The 16,786-nt window shown below is 35.0% G+C and overlaps 1 protein-coding gene across 1 annotated transcript in view; it reads right to left on the reverse strand.

Moving 5' to 3' along the window:
- rargb (retinoic acid receptor, gamma b) overlaps positions 1–13,124 on the reverse strand; it is a 40,722-nt gene extending 27,598 nt beyond the window's left edge. Inside the window, 2 exon segments of the mRNA XM_051122206.1 lie at positions 1,250–1,659; positions 12,848–13,124. Coding sequence (XP_050978163.1) covers positions 1,250–1,406 — 157 coding nt within the window. The 5' untranslated portion in view covers positions 1,407–1,659; positions 12,848–13,124.
- Positions 13,125–16,786: the final 3,662 nt, after the last annotated feature.

The raw sequence follows: 16,786 nt of genomic DNA on the forward strand, positions 1-16,786 counted from the left end.
GATAGTAATACCAGTAAATTTTGACCTTGTGGGGACATTTGTGAGGTCCCCATGAGGAAACAGGCTTATAAATCATGCACAATGAGTTTTTTTGAGAAAGTAAAAGTGTGCACAGTCTCCTGTGAGGGCTAGGTTTAGGTGTAGGGTAGGTGTAGGATGATAGAAAATACGGTTTGTACAGTATAAAAACCATTACGCCTATGGAATGTCCCCATAAAACATGTAAACCCAACATGTGTGTGTGTGTGTGTGTGTGTGTGTGTGTGTGTTTCGACAGGATTATTCCAGGAGGTGGTGACTGACATGTGGTCTGTTTGATACAGCGGATGTGCATGTCTGAACACGGCCAACATCAAGAACAAACCCTGAATCACACCAGCACACAGAACTGAACAAACTCAAAGCACACTTTACTGGTAGAGTCTTATATTTTAGCCTAGTTTATTTTGCTCCTCCTTTTAACAAAGTTATATACTTTAAGTGTGTAGAGATATAATGTACACACACACACACACACTAAAATGTTTATAAAAGAAATTTCTTATGCTTACCAAGGCTACATTTATTTGAACAGAAATACATATTATTATTAAAATTTTAAATATTTGTTTTCTATGTGGATATATTATAAAATATAATTTATTCCTGTGATCAGACCTGGATCTTCAGCATCATTACTCAAGAAATTCATGAAATCATTCTAATTTGTTGATTTGGTGCACAAGAAACATTGTATATTTTTATCAGTGTTTTTGCTGCTTAATATTTTTATGGAAACAATGACACATTACTTTTTTTATTCAGCAAGGACACTTTAAATTGATCAAAAGTGAGATTAAAGACATTTGTTATGTAACAGAAAAATTATATTTCAAATAAATGCTGTTCTTTTGAATGCTGTTAAAAGTTATTTGTTCAGGAGGGTAATGTATCATGATTTCCACAAATAAACAAACAACAAATAAATAAATAAAAAGAAATAAGTAAATAAATCTGTGCTCAAGAACGATTTCTAAAGAGTCATCTGACACTCAAGTCTGATAATGCTGAAAATTTAGCTTTGATCACAGGAATAAAGTGCTTTATAAAATATATTAAAATAGAAAAAAAAAACATTTCATAATATTTCCCATTATTACTGTTTAAATAATAATAATAATAATAATAATAATAATAATAAGGGTAACATAAGAAAAGAGCACACTATTATTTCCAGTTATTTGTAAAATGAAATTATTTTGCTACTTACACAGAGCTGCCATCTCTTTCGGAAGGTCCGCCCCAAATCGTCCAAATAGACTGCCATTGGCCAGAAGATCGAAAGGGGAGTGATTTCGCATCGAATTAAAGGCAAACGGGTAGAACCCTGTCATATGACTCACAGGCCTCTCCCTATTGGTTGCCATTTTGATGCTGGCGGTCCTCCAGTATCCAAAGATTGTCCTATGGTCCTTTTGGTAAGATGATGAATTACCACTTCTCACTTATCTTTATTCTCACTTTGACACTTTTCATAAAAGGAATTGTCTTACTAAACTCTGTGTGATAATTGTAAATCCATTATAAATATTTGTTGGTTTGCATAGCACTAAACTGAAGGGAAGATGATCTCAGCAGGTGATCCAAAATCGATGCACAAAAATAAAATCCAACAGATGCCTGCGCAAAAACAGAAAAACAAAAAAACAGCATTTAAAACATAAATTTAGCACAAGAGGTCAGACCAATGCTTTCTAATAAAATTTGTCAGGAGCCAACTGGTGAGGCAACATTTTCAAGTTCCTTGGCAAATGTCAGACAGAGAAACGTTATCAATGTATAAAGAGAAATCTATAATTTATTTTATTTTTTGCTCACTCTTAAGTTATAAGATTATTGCTTCCTGTCTGAGCAAAGATCTTTTTACAAATAACTGTTGTCATTTAAGTGATGAAAAAGCAGAGAAATGGCAAAACAGAGGGTTTGATATATACAATGCAGACTAGACTCGAACCCACTTTTTTTAGCCTGAACACCAAGCACAAATGGAGAACAGCTAAGCCAGGTCCGACAAATCAGTTGTCACATTTCACATGACATGCTTTTAATAAGTGACAAGAAACCACTGAAGTTTTGAGTTTTCTTCATTTTGAACAACTACTTCTTCAGATAACTTTTTTTTACCTTGAAGACATGATGCCATTTGGCTTTGGTAGGAACCACTGTGAAAGAAATTGAGAGCCAACAAACAAATGAAATGAGGGGGAGAAAAAGAGAGAGTCTCTTGTTGGGGCATTTATTTGAACGGCCTCCAAGCCATGAAGTGATTCCAGGCAATGCCATATGATTTAAATCAGAGACACAGCTCAATAAAGCTGCCTCTGTTCTACTGCCACATGCCCAGGGTGGAGGGCACCCAGCGCTCACTAACCCCCTCCTTCTGCCTCCATCAGGACTTGATGGAAAGTTCCAGAGCACAAACCCATAAATGGTGAAGCTGACTTTCCATATCTTCATACAGATTACAAATACAAATTTTCATAACTGACGCACATGACTGTAGTGGGTTGTATTTTTAAAGAATCGCATTTATGGTCAAAGGTCTAGCTGTTTTGCAAATAATATTTGAAATGTATTATAGTAAACAGTTTCCACTGAAATCTATTGTTTTCATTTCACAGATACATTACCTGGTACCTTTTTGCATTTTTAGATTTAAATTAAGACACAGTTTATAAAGTTCACTCTTTTTAATCTACTTACGAGTGGAATATTCTCTTTCTCTGTCGCTTTGTGCCTGTCTCTCTCTTTTAATTGCAGTCTGTTGCTCTGTAAGGCTGTGTTCATTTGGAGCAGGGCTGCAGTAAACTGTTCCACATGTGAGGCCTATGCAGAATGGCCATGTTTCAGAAAGCATCAACACTCAATCCTGCTCTGATCATACACACACAAACACAGAACTACATTCAAATACACCTCACCGTCCCATGTCCTCTACTGACTGACCTGTATATGATCTATTTTTATTTTATTTTTTTTAATTAAATCTATTAAAGTCTCAAATACCCCAAATCTGAATTCCTTATATTTTCTTCATCTCTCTCTCTTTGACTCTCTGTCCTTTGAAAATCCCCCATCTTGACATGTTTTCATCTTCAGTGGTTTCTTCATCTCATTCAAGATGACAGTTTTCAAGATGTTTTCAACAAAGCGATGAGAAGAACAATCAAAAAACAGAACAGGATGAAAGAAAACAATGAAAATGTGTTTTTTTTTAAAAAAAAGGCAGAAAAATGCAAGGTTAAAAGGAGAAAGAAAGAAAGAAAGAAAGAAAGAAAGAAAGAAAGAAAGAAAGAAAGAAAGAAAGAAAGAAAGAAAGAAAAAGAAAACAAAAAGTTACATAAAAGTATTTTTTTTATGGAAGAGCAGTGTATGCAAACTGTATGAGGCCCGTAGAAAATCATGATTAAGTACTTAGAAGTAAGAAGTGATAGAAATGAGAATGAAAGTAAACAAAAGTAGAAAAAGCAAAGCCAGGAATGAAACATTCCTCTTTTGTGCAGTAGTTGCTCATTAATTAGATACACATTGAAGTCTGGTGTATGTGTGTGTGTGTGTGTGTGTGTGTTAGGGGTGAATGAGGCCTTGCAGCATATAAAATGAAATGGTTTTATTCCACCCAGTAAAATGGTGAAATAACAAGCAGCTATGCAGGAGAACTGCCTATACGGGTTAATGACCTGTAAGCAAAGCGTACCCTGCGTTTATCCAGAGTGTACCGTATATTAAATGTGTTATAATGTACCTTAACTAAAACTCCTAAACCTCATCCAACCTTCTCTCTCTCTCCCTCACTTTTTTAAGCATTTCAAAAAGCCATTTAATCACTATGCAATTTTAAGCACACACGTTTATTTTTATAGTATATTGTGGTTTGTTGATTTTATAATAAACTAATTATATTTGTTATTTCATAACCATAGCCAACCTCTAAACTTAATTACATTTTATAAAACAATTTTAGCCTTTTTATTAAGCCTTCTTCCACACACATTTTGCATAAGCTATTAAAAGATTAGTTTAATTTACTCACTCTTGGAGCAGATTTGGAGAAATGTAGCATTACATCACCTGCTCATCAATGGATCCTCTGGTTGCGATCAGAATGAGAGTCCAAACAGCTGATAAAAATGTCACAATAATCCACAGGTAATCCAATTAACGTCTTAACAGGGAAAAGCTGTGTGTAAACCGTACTCCATAATAATGCCTCCTCCATTGAAAAAATCCATCCCTTGTTGTCCTTTCACATCACATCTCACATTCAGTTAAAAAGTCATTCAGATGAGATGAAGGAAGTGTTTTTATGGATTGTGGATTTGTATTTTAGACAGAAGCAACTGTCTGAAGTTAAAACTGTCTTAATGATGGATTTGTTTCTAACAAGCATGCAGCTTTTTAGGCACAAGATGTTAATTGATGAACTGGAGTCGTGTGGATTACTTGCGGATTATTGTGGTATTTTTATCAGCTGTCTGGACTCTCATTCTGATGGTACCCATTCACTGCAGAGGATCTACTGGTGAGCAAGTGATGCAATGCTAAATTTCTCCAAATTAATTAAATCTTTAAGGTTCATTACTCATGTTTAGCATCTAGTTTCTATGTTTCTTTCATCTAACCCATGTCCCTACCCTCCAGATGGATGCATGCTGCAGGGCAGTAGGGTCCGCTCTCTCCTGTGGCAATCTGCAGGGTGCACACCTTTACACTGTCAACAAAAGCGCCTGTGTGTGCCCTGCCTCAATGCTGCCTTTATAGGACGGGCTGCCTGGCAGGGTATGCTTGGTCTGGGTCTGCTCTCATTTACCAGCATGAACAGAGGGAGGGGGTACAGAGAGAGGAGGTAATGAGGTAATGCCCACAAACTTTCTATGATGCAATATTGGGAAATATTTATCTCATGTGGGTAACACAAAGACAGCATAAACACAGTCAATACTGAAGGTCTGGACAACACTAAATGTGTTTCTAAGTAATTGACTGATCTCATAAATTTTTTTTTCCCTGTCAATCCATCCTTTATACATTTTCATTTAATATTCCTTAACGTATGGGAAAATAAAATGTCTGATGTCTGTATCTGCTAAATGTAAGTTTGATTTCCAGTGAGCACAACAAATATTAAAAAATATTAACTTCCAGTTCATATTTTTGTGCCTAAACAGACAATACATCCTTACGTGAAATCTTAATTCTGTTCAAATTAATATTATTATAAATAATTAAAATTAAAATAATAATTAATTTTAAATAATATATAATAAATAATTTCCTTCATTTTTAGTAAACAAAATGTTGTGAATACAACTTTTATTTAACTTTTTTTTCTTGCAATTGCATGTGGTGACACTAGTGGCACAGAAATTCCACACTTTAATTCCACAAAACTTTTTTTGGAGCTGAATGAGATTAAAATGTTTTTATAACAGTGAATGAATGAAAACCAAACGCTACACAATGCAGAATTCATTTTACAGATTTATTGTTAACTGCTCTGAAGTCTTCATAGTATTACCTTAATTTATGACTTTGAGTAGGAAAATCCAATTAGCAGTAAAAATGACGTTTTGGACTCGGTCAGACACGTCTAGTGTGTAATTAAAGAGTGGGGAGAACATTTTAATAGTTTTTCTGGCTAACAAAACACACAATCTGCTATAGACTCATAAACCCATAAACTGCATGTGTTAATTGAACTTCTGTGGAATATTTTCAAAGAAAGGCAATATTATGATGTTATAACACACTATATGTAATACCCTGGCACAGAATGCCATGAATTCATCAAAGTAAACTTAACACATGAAAAACGAAAGAAAAAAAAAGGTTTATTCATGAAGTGCTCTCTTTGGATTTGAACTGCTTGGGCACTACACTTCAACAGTAAATGATTTGTTCATGTTAAACAAGGTCTTTATGTCACTATGAGCATGGATTTTAAAAAGGCTTGCCTCAGCACCTGGTCACAGCCATGTGTGACACAAGCTGACTTTGCTCCAGGTTCGAGAGAGTCTTTGATGCGTGCTAATGAATCGGGTTTGGCACCTCCATCAAGAGCCCTGCAGTTCCCCAAAGAAACGATGAACAGCCACAAAGGCAAAAGACGTCTGGAAAAACATGAACTAAGAGGGAATAATTACGTTGCTGAAATATGAGCCATAAATCAAGGTGCCTTGAGGGAGGTTGTGAACTTCAAACCAAAGGATGTGGTGCATTAAAACACAGACATATTAACACACATATGCAAGGCAGGGATTTTCACATGCATGCCTACGGGCTCACCAAATACAGATGGCCATTATTGTACACAAGCGTGCATGTGTCAAAACTGAGACTCAGAGTCACATATTTCACAAAACCAGCATGTTTAAATGCCCATGCACACAGGTGTGAGACAGCCTATGAATGTTCACACACGTGCATGCACATTTAGACTCCATTCACAGCATGTGTATGCGTTAAGACTTTAAATTTTAAACTTAAAGAAAAAACATACAGATGCAGGTAATGGCTTATATTTCCATCCTCTAATAAATTGGAACACAAGTCTTCCCTCCCTCCAAAATATTTTTATGAGTGCGGTCACTGTTGGTGCACAATAACTTCAATTTATGAACGTCATTATGTCGTTGGCTGTGTAGTAAAAAGTGGTCAGAATATGCATAAATATTTTTAATGGTCTCAGTATTGTACACAGTTAGTCAACAAGTACAGAGCTCTTTTTATAAGTGCTGGTACAGTTAACAGGGTCATCAAAATCATAGTTCACCCAAATATTCTGAGCACAAAATTCTGTCATTTACTCACCCTCTTGTTCTAATACTAAAAAAAAAAAAAAAAAAAAAAAAAAAAAAAAATGTTTTTTTGCCTTTACAGTGAAAGTTAATGGGGTCCAAGTTAATGGGGATGTTTTGGATACAACAAAAATTATTTAGTAACTTCTTTTGTGTTAACAAAAGAAAGTAAGTCATTCAAGTTTAGAACAACATGATGGTGAGTAAATGGACCTGTAAAACCTAAAATGTACTTTTCAAAAGTATATAAATGCAAGTTCTTCTAGCTTTGCCACAAGGGAAGGGCACTACAATCAGTATTAACATTCCCCAACCCAATCTCATGGCAATTTATACATATTTTACGAGGTGGCTAATTTGTACAAATTTGTATTATCTCACTCGTACAAACTCATACAATTTTTGCTAGAAATCTTACAAAATTGTATGAGTGAGGTCATACGAATTCATACAAATTAGCCACCTCATAAAATACGTACAAATTGGTCATGCGATAGCATTGCATTACCTATCTTCTACATTCAGTTTACCCTTTCAGGGCAACTACTATTGCAGAGCAACAGCTTGAAGAAAATCTCCCTGAGCAACTTAGATAAATCACTGATATGTCAACGTGAGCTCATGAATTCGTATGTATTTTATGCAAAATGTGGTTTTACAAAACGTACATTTACTTACATTTTTCCAGACACTAAAACGTACAATACTGACGTATTTACAGCATCTAAACGTACAAATACTTACATATTTTCAGCATTTAAATGTACAATACTGACGTATTGACGGCATCTAAAAACGAATCCTTATGAATATTGAAATCATGGCATTCATTTCATTATTGTTGGTTTTAGTTGTCATACCAATGACCTTATGTTTTCAATTGCATTATTAAATTGTTTAATCATTTACTTAATATGACATTATAACATTTCATTCTGTTCTGTGTTCTGCTGCCAGCTCGTTTCCAAGAATAGGCCTATATAATGTTAAACAAGACAACACTTTAAACACTTAATATACATAACATTTCTGCAATCGTTTAACCATTACTGTAACATTAACGTGATGGGACACAAAAGACGTTTCTCCAACATGCTGTGACTAACGATAGAACCATAAAATACACCGAACACACATCATAATTACAAAATAAAACAATTTTATTTGTGTGCTGTAATCCAAATCATCGAAATCCATACGATTGCGAGGAACAGACCCAAATTTCCATCCCGAGCAGCGAGTCCAGCAGCGACAGCAATAAATACAAATTCAAATATTGTCGCATCAAGAAACGACAGGTTTTATGGCAGGAAAATCGAACGCTCATTGGCTCTTGCCTGCATTCATCACAGATTATGACATGGCTTGTTTTTGGTGAGGTGTGTTTTGAATGAATGATGCGCGTGCGCCTTCAAGGAGGTGATCACTATGCATCACCTGCATATTTTGGTCAGGTGCGTTTTATATCCTTTTATATTCGCTATAAAATGGGTGGGTTTAGGTTTGGGGGTAGGTTAACGAAATACGTCTAAACTTTAGCATCAATAAAAACATACAAAAATGTACATTTTGCGCCTCTAAACGTTACATATAAATACCTACATGCAAACAATGAGACCAGGCTAGATATGTTTATAAAGCTAACTACTCAGCACTTTATTTTACAGTTCCATTCCACATGTACTTATTATAGTAATTATAATAACTGAGTAATAACTAGGTAATAACTCAGAACCTATCCCTAACCTTAACCTGTGCATTTACCTTGTATTACCCAGTGCTTTCTTAGATAAGTACATATAAGTGCATTTACTGTAAAATAAATTGCAACTACTAACTATATACTACTGCAATTTGAAAGTAACTACACAAGCCAAATTTAAGTACTGATTTTTGTTACTATTTGTTAATGCATATTATGTACAGTGGTTCTCTGTACTTGCAATGTGCAGTCCAAGCATTTACATCTGCATTTGCGTTCTTCCATAAAAAGTTTCTGACCTGACACTGCAGCACAAACAATTCTGATAATCGATTTCTCACTTTAGGGCAAAATGTTGCGAAGAATCTCCAAAGGGCTAATTCCAATTCCGAAATGATCTAATTCTTTTACAATATGAGCTAATCTTCTTGTATTATAGCATGTTCTGATACAGATGACAACTCCTTTGAATATGAAACACACAATGGTGCCGTTATACTGACCAGATTCTGTTGGTTGACCTCAGTAGTTGAAAGGTCTCGGCTGTAGTCACCTTTTAGTGCCTGAAGCAAAGAGTGTGGGTCAGAGGTCACGTCTAATTGAGACTGTGGCCAGGTACTAACACACACTCAACACATAGTGAGCTAAATTACATCTTTGTCTACTGCTGTGGATTATGTTTAAGTTAGATGCATTAAGCTCCTGCTCTTTTATTTAAAAGGTTTAAATGCTTCATAGGGAGAGAAAGAAAAAAAATAGAATGCCAAGAAAGTTTTTACTTCATATAAGCATGTCATCTGTTATGTCTCAACCCAACACATTTCTCTAATAAGCTGCATGTAAACTGTTTTTAAAATTCCAAATGGTTCGAGTCACTCCCTTTGTTCTTTCTGGCATCTCCACCAACTGTTGTATGTTTCCTTTTCTCTATTTCTCACCATCTTTCTCACAAATAATCAATATAAATGCACTGCGGATGCGGCAGCAGTAAAGCATTAACACTGGCCCAGTACAGACTGCCAGCACATATGGAGAACACTTCTACACAATTTCTGCATGAATTATGTAGGTCTTCTCCATGAATTATATCATCTGCTGTGAACTTCACTCTTGTGTTACCTGCTCAGTTTCCTATGTCAGGTGGGACAGGATATGCTGTGTGAAATAAATTGGCTCCAGAAGTTAGCTCAATCTGGTAAATGTTCATAATTTGCTTTATACATAAACAATGTTTTATTATTATATGATTATTCTTTTTTTACGGGTAGGGTTGTGGTTTGTGAGTATTGTTAGGGCAGTATATTAAACAATATATGCTGCTGATTTAGATAACTAGGTAAATGTGTGTCTTACATGACATAAGTAAAAGAAAGGGGTTGATGGAAGCAGCTCAGAGTGACAGACAAGCAGAGACAGTGAGAAGCAGAGAGACAGACAGCATTCTCTGCCTGAAGGAACTGTCATTCACAAAAAGCTGAGAACAATAAGAACCGGAGGGAGGTGCAGTTAAAGTATTTAAATAGAGAGTGCTCTCTTGCTTTCTCTCACTGTCAATCACACACAAACCCTGCACAGGTGCAAATGAGAGCAATGCGTTTAAAGTGCAGCTAGACTAGACGAACAGCGCCAGCCTGACAGGTGAGACGAGCAGAGCTCAAGACATCGCGCTGACAGATTGACTGATGAGCAATAAATCACACGCACGTTCCCTAATTATTGTGCTCGTGTGCCTCATGAACACAATTTAAAAGAAACATTCAGTTTACAAAGTATTTTAAGTTGTGTTTATCAGTATAAATCATTTCTATACTGGGAACAATCGTTCTGTCGATCAGGATTGATGGTGTTTATTTATGAACATGGTTGCATTTAATCTCAGCTCAGCCATATGATGATGGTTTCAGGGCATGACTTTTAATTGTAATGTAATGTAAATTATGTTTAGGAAACAGTCACACATTTAAGCTAACGACACATATAAGCCTAAATGACTTTTCATAAACCAGGTGCATACACACAGAGAGTATCAGTAACTACATTAACAACAATTATTGTAATTATACTGTAAAATGGAAGAAAAAAATATAAAGATGCTTTTGCAGTGTTTCTGTCAGTTGCCTAGTTTGTATGTGTGGTGGTGGCTAATACTAGTATTATTGTAACTACAACATTTTACTATAATAAGGTCTTGATAAGGTTTGCTATACAAACCATTTTTCTGGCTTGTTTTTAGTGTATTAACACATGGCATGCACGTATCTAATTTTATATGCATGTCGTTTGTGGCCTGTGGTCTACAAAGGTTTTGTTCAGTTGTTTTTTAACCAGGTCTAAATATATACATATCTGGAGAGTCCCTCACACAACTTCTGAAAGTTTGTGTTAGCCAAATATATGCTGATGAAAACCCATGAAACCCAACAAAGCTACAGTGGCTCACAGCACAGCAGGCCATGACAAGAACAAGTCTGTGAGCTAAAAAAATACTTCATGCTTTTGAACATCATTAAATATGTGGGTGGTACATGATATGACAGTGTTTACTCCACACTCTTAAAAATAAAATTCATTAGAATTTTTGGTTCTTTAGATCAGTGTTGTTTCTGGTACATAAATGATTTAATGAAGAATAAAAAGTTCAGCGTACAAAGTTCTCCAGTGTCAAATCTGGCGTTGGATCTAATTGCCATCTTAATTTTTATGAGCATAGAGGAAAATTTCACTGCTTAGAGGTTGCTGTATTAAAACTTGGAAAATTAACTGGAGATCGCAATTATGTATTATTGTATCACATTCAATCAAATTACTTTGAAAAAAAAAAACAAGTCTTGGCATAAAGTAAGACTAAACCTTAACGTTAAAGTAAAAACATTTGGGACATTGGAGGTCTCCTCTTGAATTCATGACTTTTCTTGAAAAAATAAAATAAAACAAAATCTGACACACAGAAGCAAAATTCTCTGTATGAGCTTAAAAATTTTCTCAATTCTGGTCTTTCCACTGGGAGTCATCTGAATGAATGGGTGTTCAGTAGCTCTTTCCTGACCTTCCCGTACAAACACACAACATATTTCCGGTAAGGAAGCAAAAGCAATCCCAACACAAACATTTTATCACTACCGATATTCAAAACAGCTGATTTTAATATTTCCATTGTATTTGGATAATTACCCTGTTTAAGGTGTTTACATAACCTTCAACAAGGCTATCAGCAAGTTCTCACCTGCCAACTTGTGATATTAACATATATAATAATCAAGAAATAACAATCCTAATCACTGCAATTTACTCATTTGCTTCTGTTTTGTTTAAAAAGCCAAAAGCAAAGAAAAAAAAAACATAAAAAATAAAGTTTTTATAGCAGCTACCCAGAAGAATTATATATAAATCTGTCTGTGCATGTGTGGGTATAATTAGAAATATTGCGTCATTACGGCTACAGTCAAATCGAAACACAACATTCATCAGAAGCCTATTGTTCTGTATATATTCAGTGTGAAAGTTAAGCAAGCATTTGACTGGCAAGATGACTGATGTAACTATTACTATACCAACACAACCAAACACAATTTATTTTAAACTAGCAACAAATCTCCATGTCTTCAGGTTTGTTTTCTGACCAGATCTTCTGAAATCCATCCTCAAAACTTTACTACTTGCTCAGTGATACACCATGTAAACAAGTCACCTATGACATGTCAAACACACTGCAAAGAAGGTAAGAAATTTCTGTCATAAAATAATGCTTTTCAGAACATCTGAATTGTTACATTCAGTAGACTGCTACTGAGTAGCAAAACCCATATAAGCATTGTTTGGAGTATCAGTGAAGTTCTGAGAACTTCAGCATTCTGTAATTTCTTAGCAGCAGGTTGAAGTCGTTTCTGCTGATTTCATCAATATCTGAACATGATGATCTTGATAAGAAGTTTTCTGCTCTGCTGATGGCCACCACCTCACCTCATTGACATGCCACATCCAATTCAGCTACACTTAATGGCATGTATGTCACACAAAAAACAACATTACAGATGCACAACCCAGGCATCTTTCAATATCTCTAATCATGTCTTGAGTTCAAAGTCATCGACAGAAGATTCCAAACTATTACACATACAAATCTCTATCCAGGAATTACTTGTACAACACACATTTATTCTTGCTCTAACATGTCTTTCTCAACCTCTTTCGTTTTTATGAGAAGGACTCTGTGCTAGGGGGAAAGCTGTAAATGAAGATAAAACTCTTCTGCAGCTTTCTAAATGTATTTCTTTGTCATCTGTTAAAGCATTGTGGAGATCAGACTTACCTGAAATGGTGATTCTGCTGAGGTCTGGAGTGACGGCTTGAACTGAGCATATGAGAGCAGCTCAGTTGACTTGTATAAGTCAGATGTGTCTCTCTGTGTGAATAAAGAAGCCTGTTGCATTCCGCCTTTTCTCTTTCGCTCCCCCCCACCACCACTCACTCTACCTCCTCATTCGCTCTCTGGCATTCTTGCCCTCCCTCTTTCAATCAAACTTTTTCTGCCATGCATGTCTTCTTTACAGCCGTTGTAGTTTTGCATACAGTAAAGCGTTCCTCTATTATTGCCTACTACTTGTTGCTCTCTCTACTTTTTCTCTCGTTCTCTGTTTTTCCCTCAGAAATCACTGTACTCTTTGATTCATAAATACAGCCCTGGTCATGTGACGCGATACTTCAAATATACAGGGCTTTTTTTAGAAACCACAGAATGCCTTTAGGGATGGAAAATCAGGGCCAGAAAGCTTAAGTTTCCCTCTCTCTGCCCCCTCCACTGGTCTTGCTCTGTCCTTCTATATGTCTCCTCCTATAGCATCTCTCCAGCCCCCCTCAGTTACCACCCGCCTTCTTCTGGGTGTCAGTTTCTATATCCTATTATCCTTCCATCTCCTTCCACGTTTCCTCGTCAAACTGCTTGCTCTGCTTTTCTCTTCCCTCTAATTATTTTCCCTCCATCTGCTCTCATGCCATTTTGGTTTCTTTTGTCTATTGTCTTCATTTAGGTCAGTTTTTTCATACCTTTCATGTTTACTACTAGATACTGTGGCTATGGTATTTCCCAAAAAAATCTAATGTCATTCTTCCCACTTGAAGAATTACATGCAAGCTTCCAAATAGGGATTTCGCAGCGATCCCATAGAAGAACCGTTTTGGGTTCCCCAAAGAACTTTGCAGTGAAATGGATTTTGAGAAATGTGATTTGAATAAGATTCCAAACCACATATGAATGTATGAATGTTTTTTTGCAGTTTACACTTGTTAAGTATTATCAGATTTTAATGAATATGGACAAAAAAAAAAAAATCTTAGTGTGAAGAACATTTTAATAATCTAAACAATCTTTTTTCTCCACTACACTGTAAAAAACAATTTGTTGAGTCAACTTAAAATAATTTGTAACCTGGCTGCCTTAAAATTTTAAGTTCAGTCGACTCAAAAAAAGTTTATTCAACTTGAAATGTTAAATTATACTAAGTGACAAATTAGATATTTGAGTTGAATCAACTCAAAATTTTAAGGCAGCTGGGTTACTTACCCATCTGTTAAGTTTAGCAAACACAAATATCTAAGTTGTTACTTAGTGCAACTTAACATTTCAAGTTGACCAAACTTATTTTAGTTGACTGAACTTAAAATGTTAAGGCAGCAGGGTAACAAATTATTTTAAGCTGACTCAACAAATTGTGTTTTTTATTTTTTACAGTGTATAAAGTATCTTTTGTGCAATGGAGAGTTCATGGATGTTAACGGTTGTTGGCTGGAACCATGATGCCAATGAAAACTTTTATTTTTAAGAGTGCAGTTTACCAAAAATGAAAATTCTGTAATTTACTCATCATCATGACTTTCAAAACACATGAATTAATTAATACACAAAATGTTTCAGTCAGTAATGACTTCTGTATGACTTCAGAGAACTGGAATATAAGACAGTTGTAAGGATAATTTCATGAAACTTTTATGGTATTCTGCCTCCTTTTTGAACCATGGAGAATCTTTATGGATAGGATATACCAGAACAGTTCTTTTTCCTTCAGTGTTCCACAGAAGATATAAATGAAGGTGAATAGAATATTTTATTTAATGAAATTTAATACTTATAATGAAAGGTTTTAAACAATCAATCACACATGCACAAACACATAAATGTTACCTTTATTTATACACACACGGATGGTGCTCTGTGGGAATATCACGATCAATGCATCTTTTGTAAAGTGACTGTTTCCAGATGATGAACTCTGTGATTGGTACTTGCCCTTTGAGAGCTCTGCATTCATGAAGCAGACTGTTCCGAGATCAGATTTTCCCCTGCATGTAAAAAAAAAAAAAAAAAAAAAATAGAAATCAGGTTTAATTTGTTTACATTAGTTAACCACAATAGTTCTAACAATAAAAATACTTCTAGAACATTTATTCATCTTAGTTACTGGTAATTAAGCATTTACAAAAACATTAAAATCTAAAGTTGTATCTGGTGTTGTTTCATGGACCTGGATAATGAATAGCTGTAATTTTATTCACTAATTTTGATCAAGATGAATACATACTACAACAAATGTATAACAATAGCACCTGGTGCACAAATTTAATGAATTCACAACATTTTTATAACATTAGGCAAAAACTCCTCTGATAACATATTAGTTCCATTGATTTTTTAATTTAATATAGTCCCATTAGAGCCATGGGAGTGGATTTATGAAGGGCAGTGACGTGAAGCAACTGACACTGGTGTCACAGAGACAATATGACTAATACAGGACATCTAAATTGCATTCATACACATTCATGCTATAAAGAACATATTTTTGTTAATGGTTGCCATGTAATTTTTTATTTTTTTTTTTTCTATCTACTCTAATCTAATCTAAACTAAGTATTTGATTTCTTTTTTTACAGCCTATGATGCCTACACCAAAAAACAACACCTTCAACATGTTTCCCAGAAAAGCTATGGCAGATCAATCAAAATAGTCAGACTGGCATTCCAAAAATGTTGAAAATTGTGATTTGAATAGGATTTCAAATCACATTAATATAATATATAATATATTGAAACAGACTTAATTGATGTGCTTTTTTGCCTTCACACTTGCTAAATATGATTGGATTATATTGGATATACAAAAAATCTAATTTGGACTGACAGTCTGATTAAGGCTATACAAAATGTATCGCCAGGACCAGATTTGAGAACCACTGGTCTTGATTGACTGTTGTATTGTTTAGATATCTCCATCATTCCTAATAATCACAGAAACAGAGATACTTAAGAAATACAAATAGCTTTATATAAAAGTCTACAGAAAAGTGAAAAGATGTTTCAGTAGAATGTTGTGAATGCAGTGAAAGCATGATAAAGAGGAAGAGAAAAAAAGAAAATACAATGATCTATTAGTAAATGAGCAGTGATGAAGAAACCACCCAGGTCTGCATGATAGCAACAGCGTCTGTTCTTTTTCCTCAAATTTGCATATTCTGTCAGTCCAAAACATCTAAAAAGGTAGCTATCGTTTGCATGTGCAAATCACTTATATGGTTGATTAGAGCAGAACAAAGGAAATAGATCAAAGGAAGCAGATGTGAGTGACCAATAAAAATGAAATAGAAATAAGAGAAATCACACATAGGAGCAAGAGGTTTTAACAGTATAAGAGTCCATGTGTTAGTTCAGTGTTTGAACTTTGTGTTTGACTGAGAAAGGGAGGTTGTAGCAGCAGGACATCAGTCCTGTTAGTGTTGTGAATGGATGTGATGATCTTAGGTACTGGTATTTGTTGTTATTTTGCCTAAGAAAGAGGAAAATAGTGTATAGAAGACAGACATCACTATAGTGAACATGTTTCTCTCTCTCTCTCTCTCTCTCTCTCTCTCTCTCTCTCTCTCTCTCTCTTTCTCTCTCATTTTCCTTTTGTTATTGGTAGTAGTAGTAGTATACATGGGTAGTTAGCAAAAAAACATGCCTTTCAAATGGCCTTTCAAATGTTATTCAAAAAGATTTTAGATTAAAATGTCTATAAAAGAAAATGTATGTATTTTAAATGTTGTGACTCTGTGTCTTTCAGATTTTTCAAATTAATTTTAAAAGTAATGTATTCCATGTTGTCTTTACTATACAATGTTTTACAGCTGCATGCATAGCACTTTTCACACTGTGTTTAAACCCTGCTTTTAACCCCGGGTAGAGAAATGCTTCACACTAGTGTGTTCTGGCGTAATC

Source organism: Labeo rohita, chromosome 11, assembly GCF_022985175.1.
Source record: "Labeo rohita strain BAU-BD-2019 chromosome 11, IGBB_LRoh.1.0, whole genome shotgun sequence".
Taxonomy (NCBI): domain Eukaryota; kingdom Metazoa; phylum Chordata; class Actinopteri; order Cypriniformes; family Cyprinidae; genus Labeo; species Labeo rohita.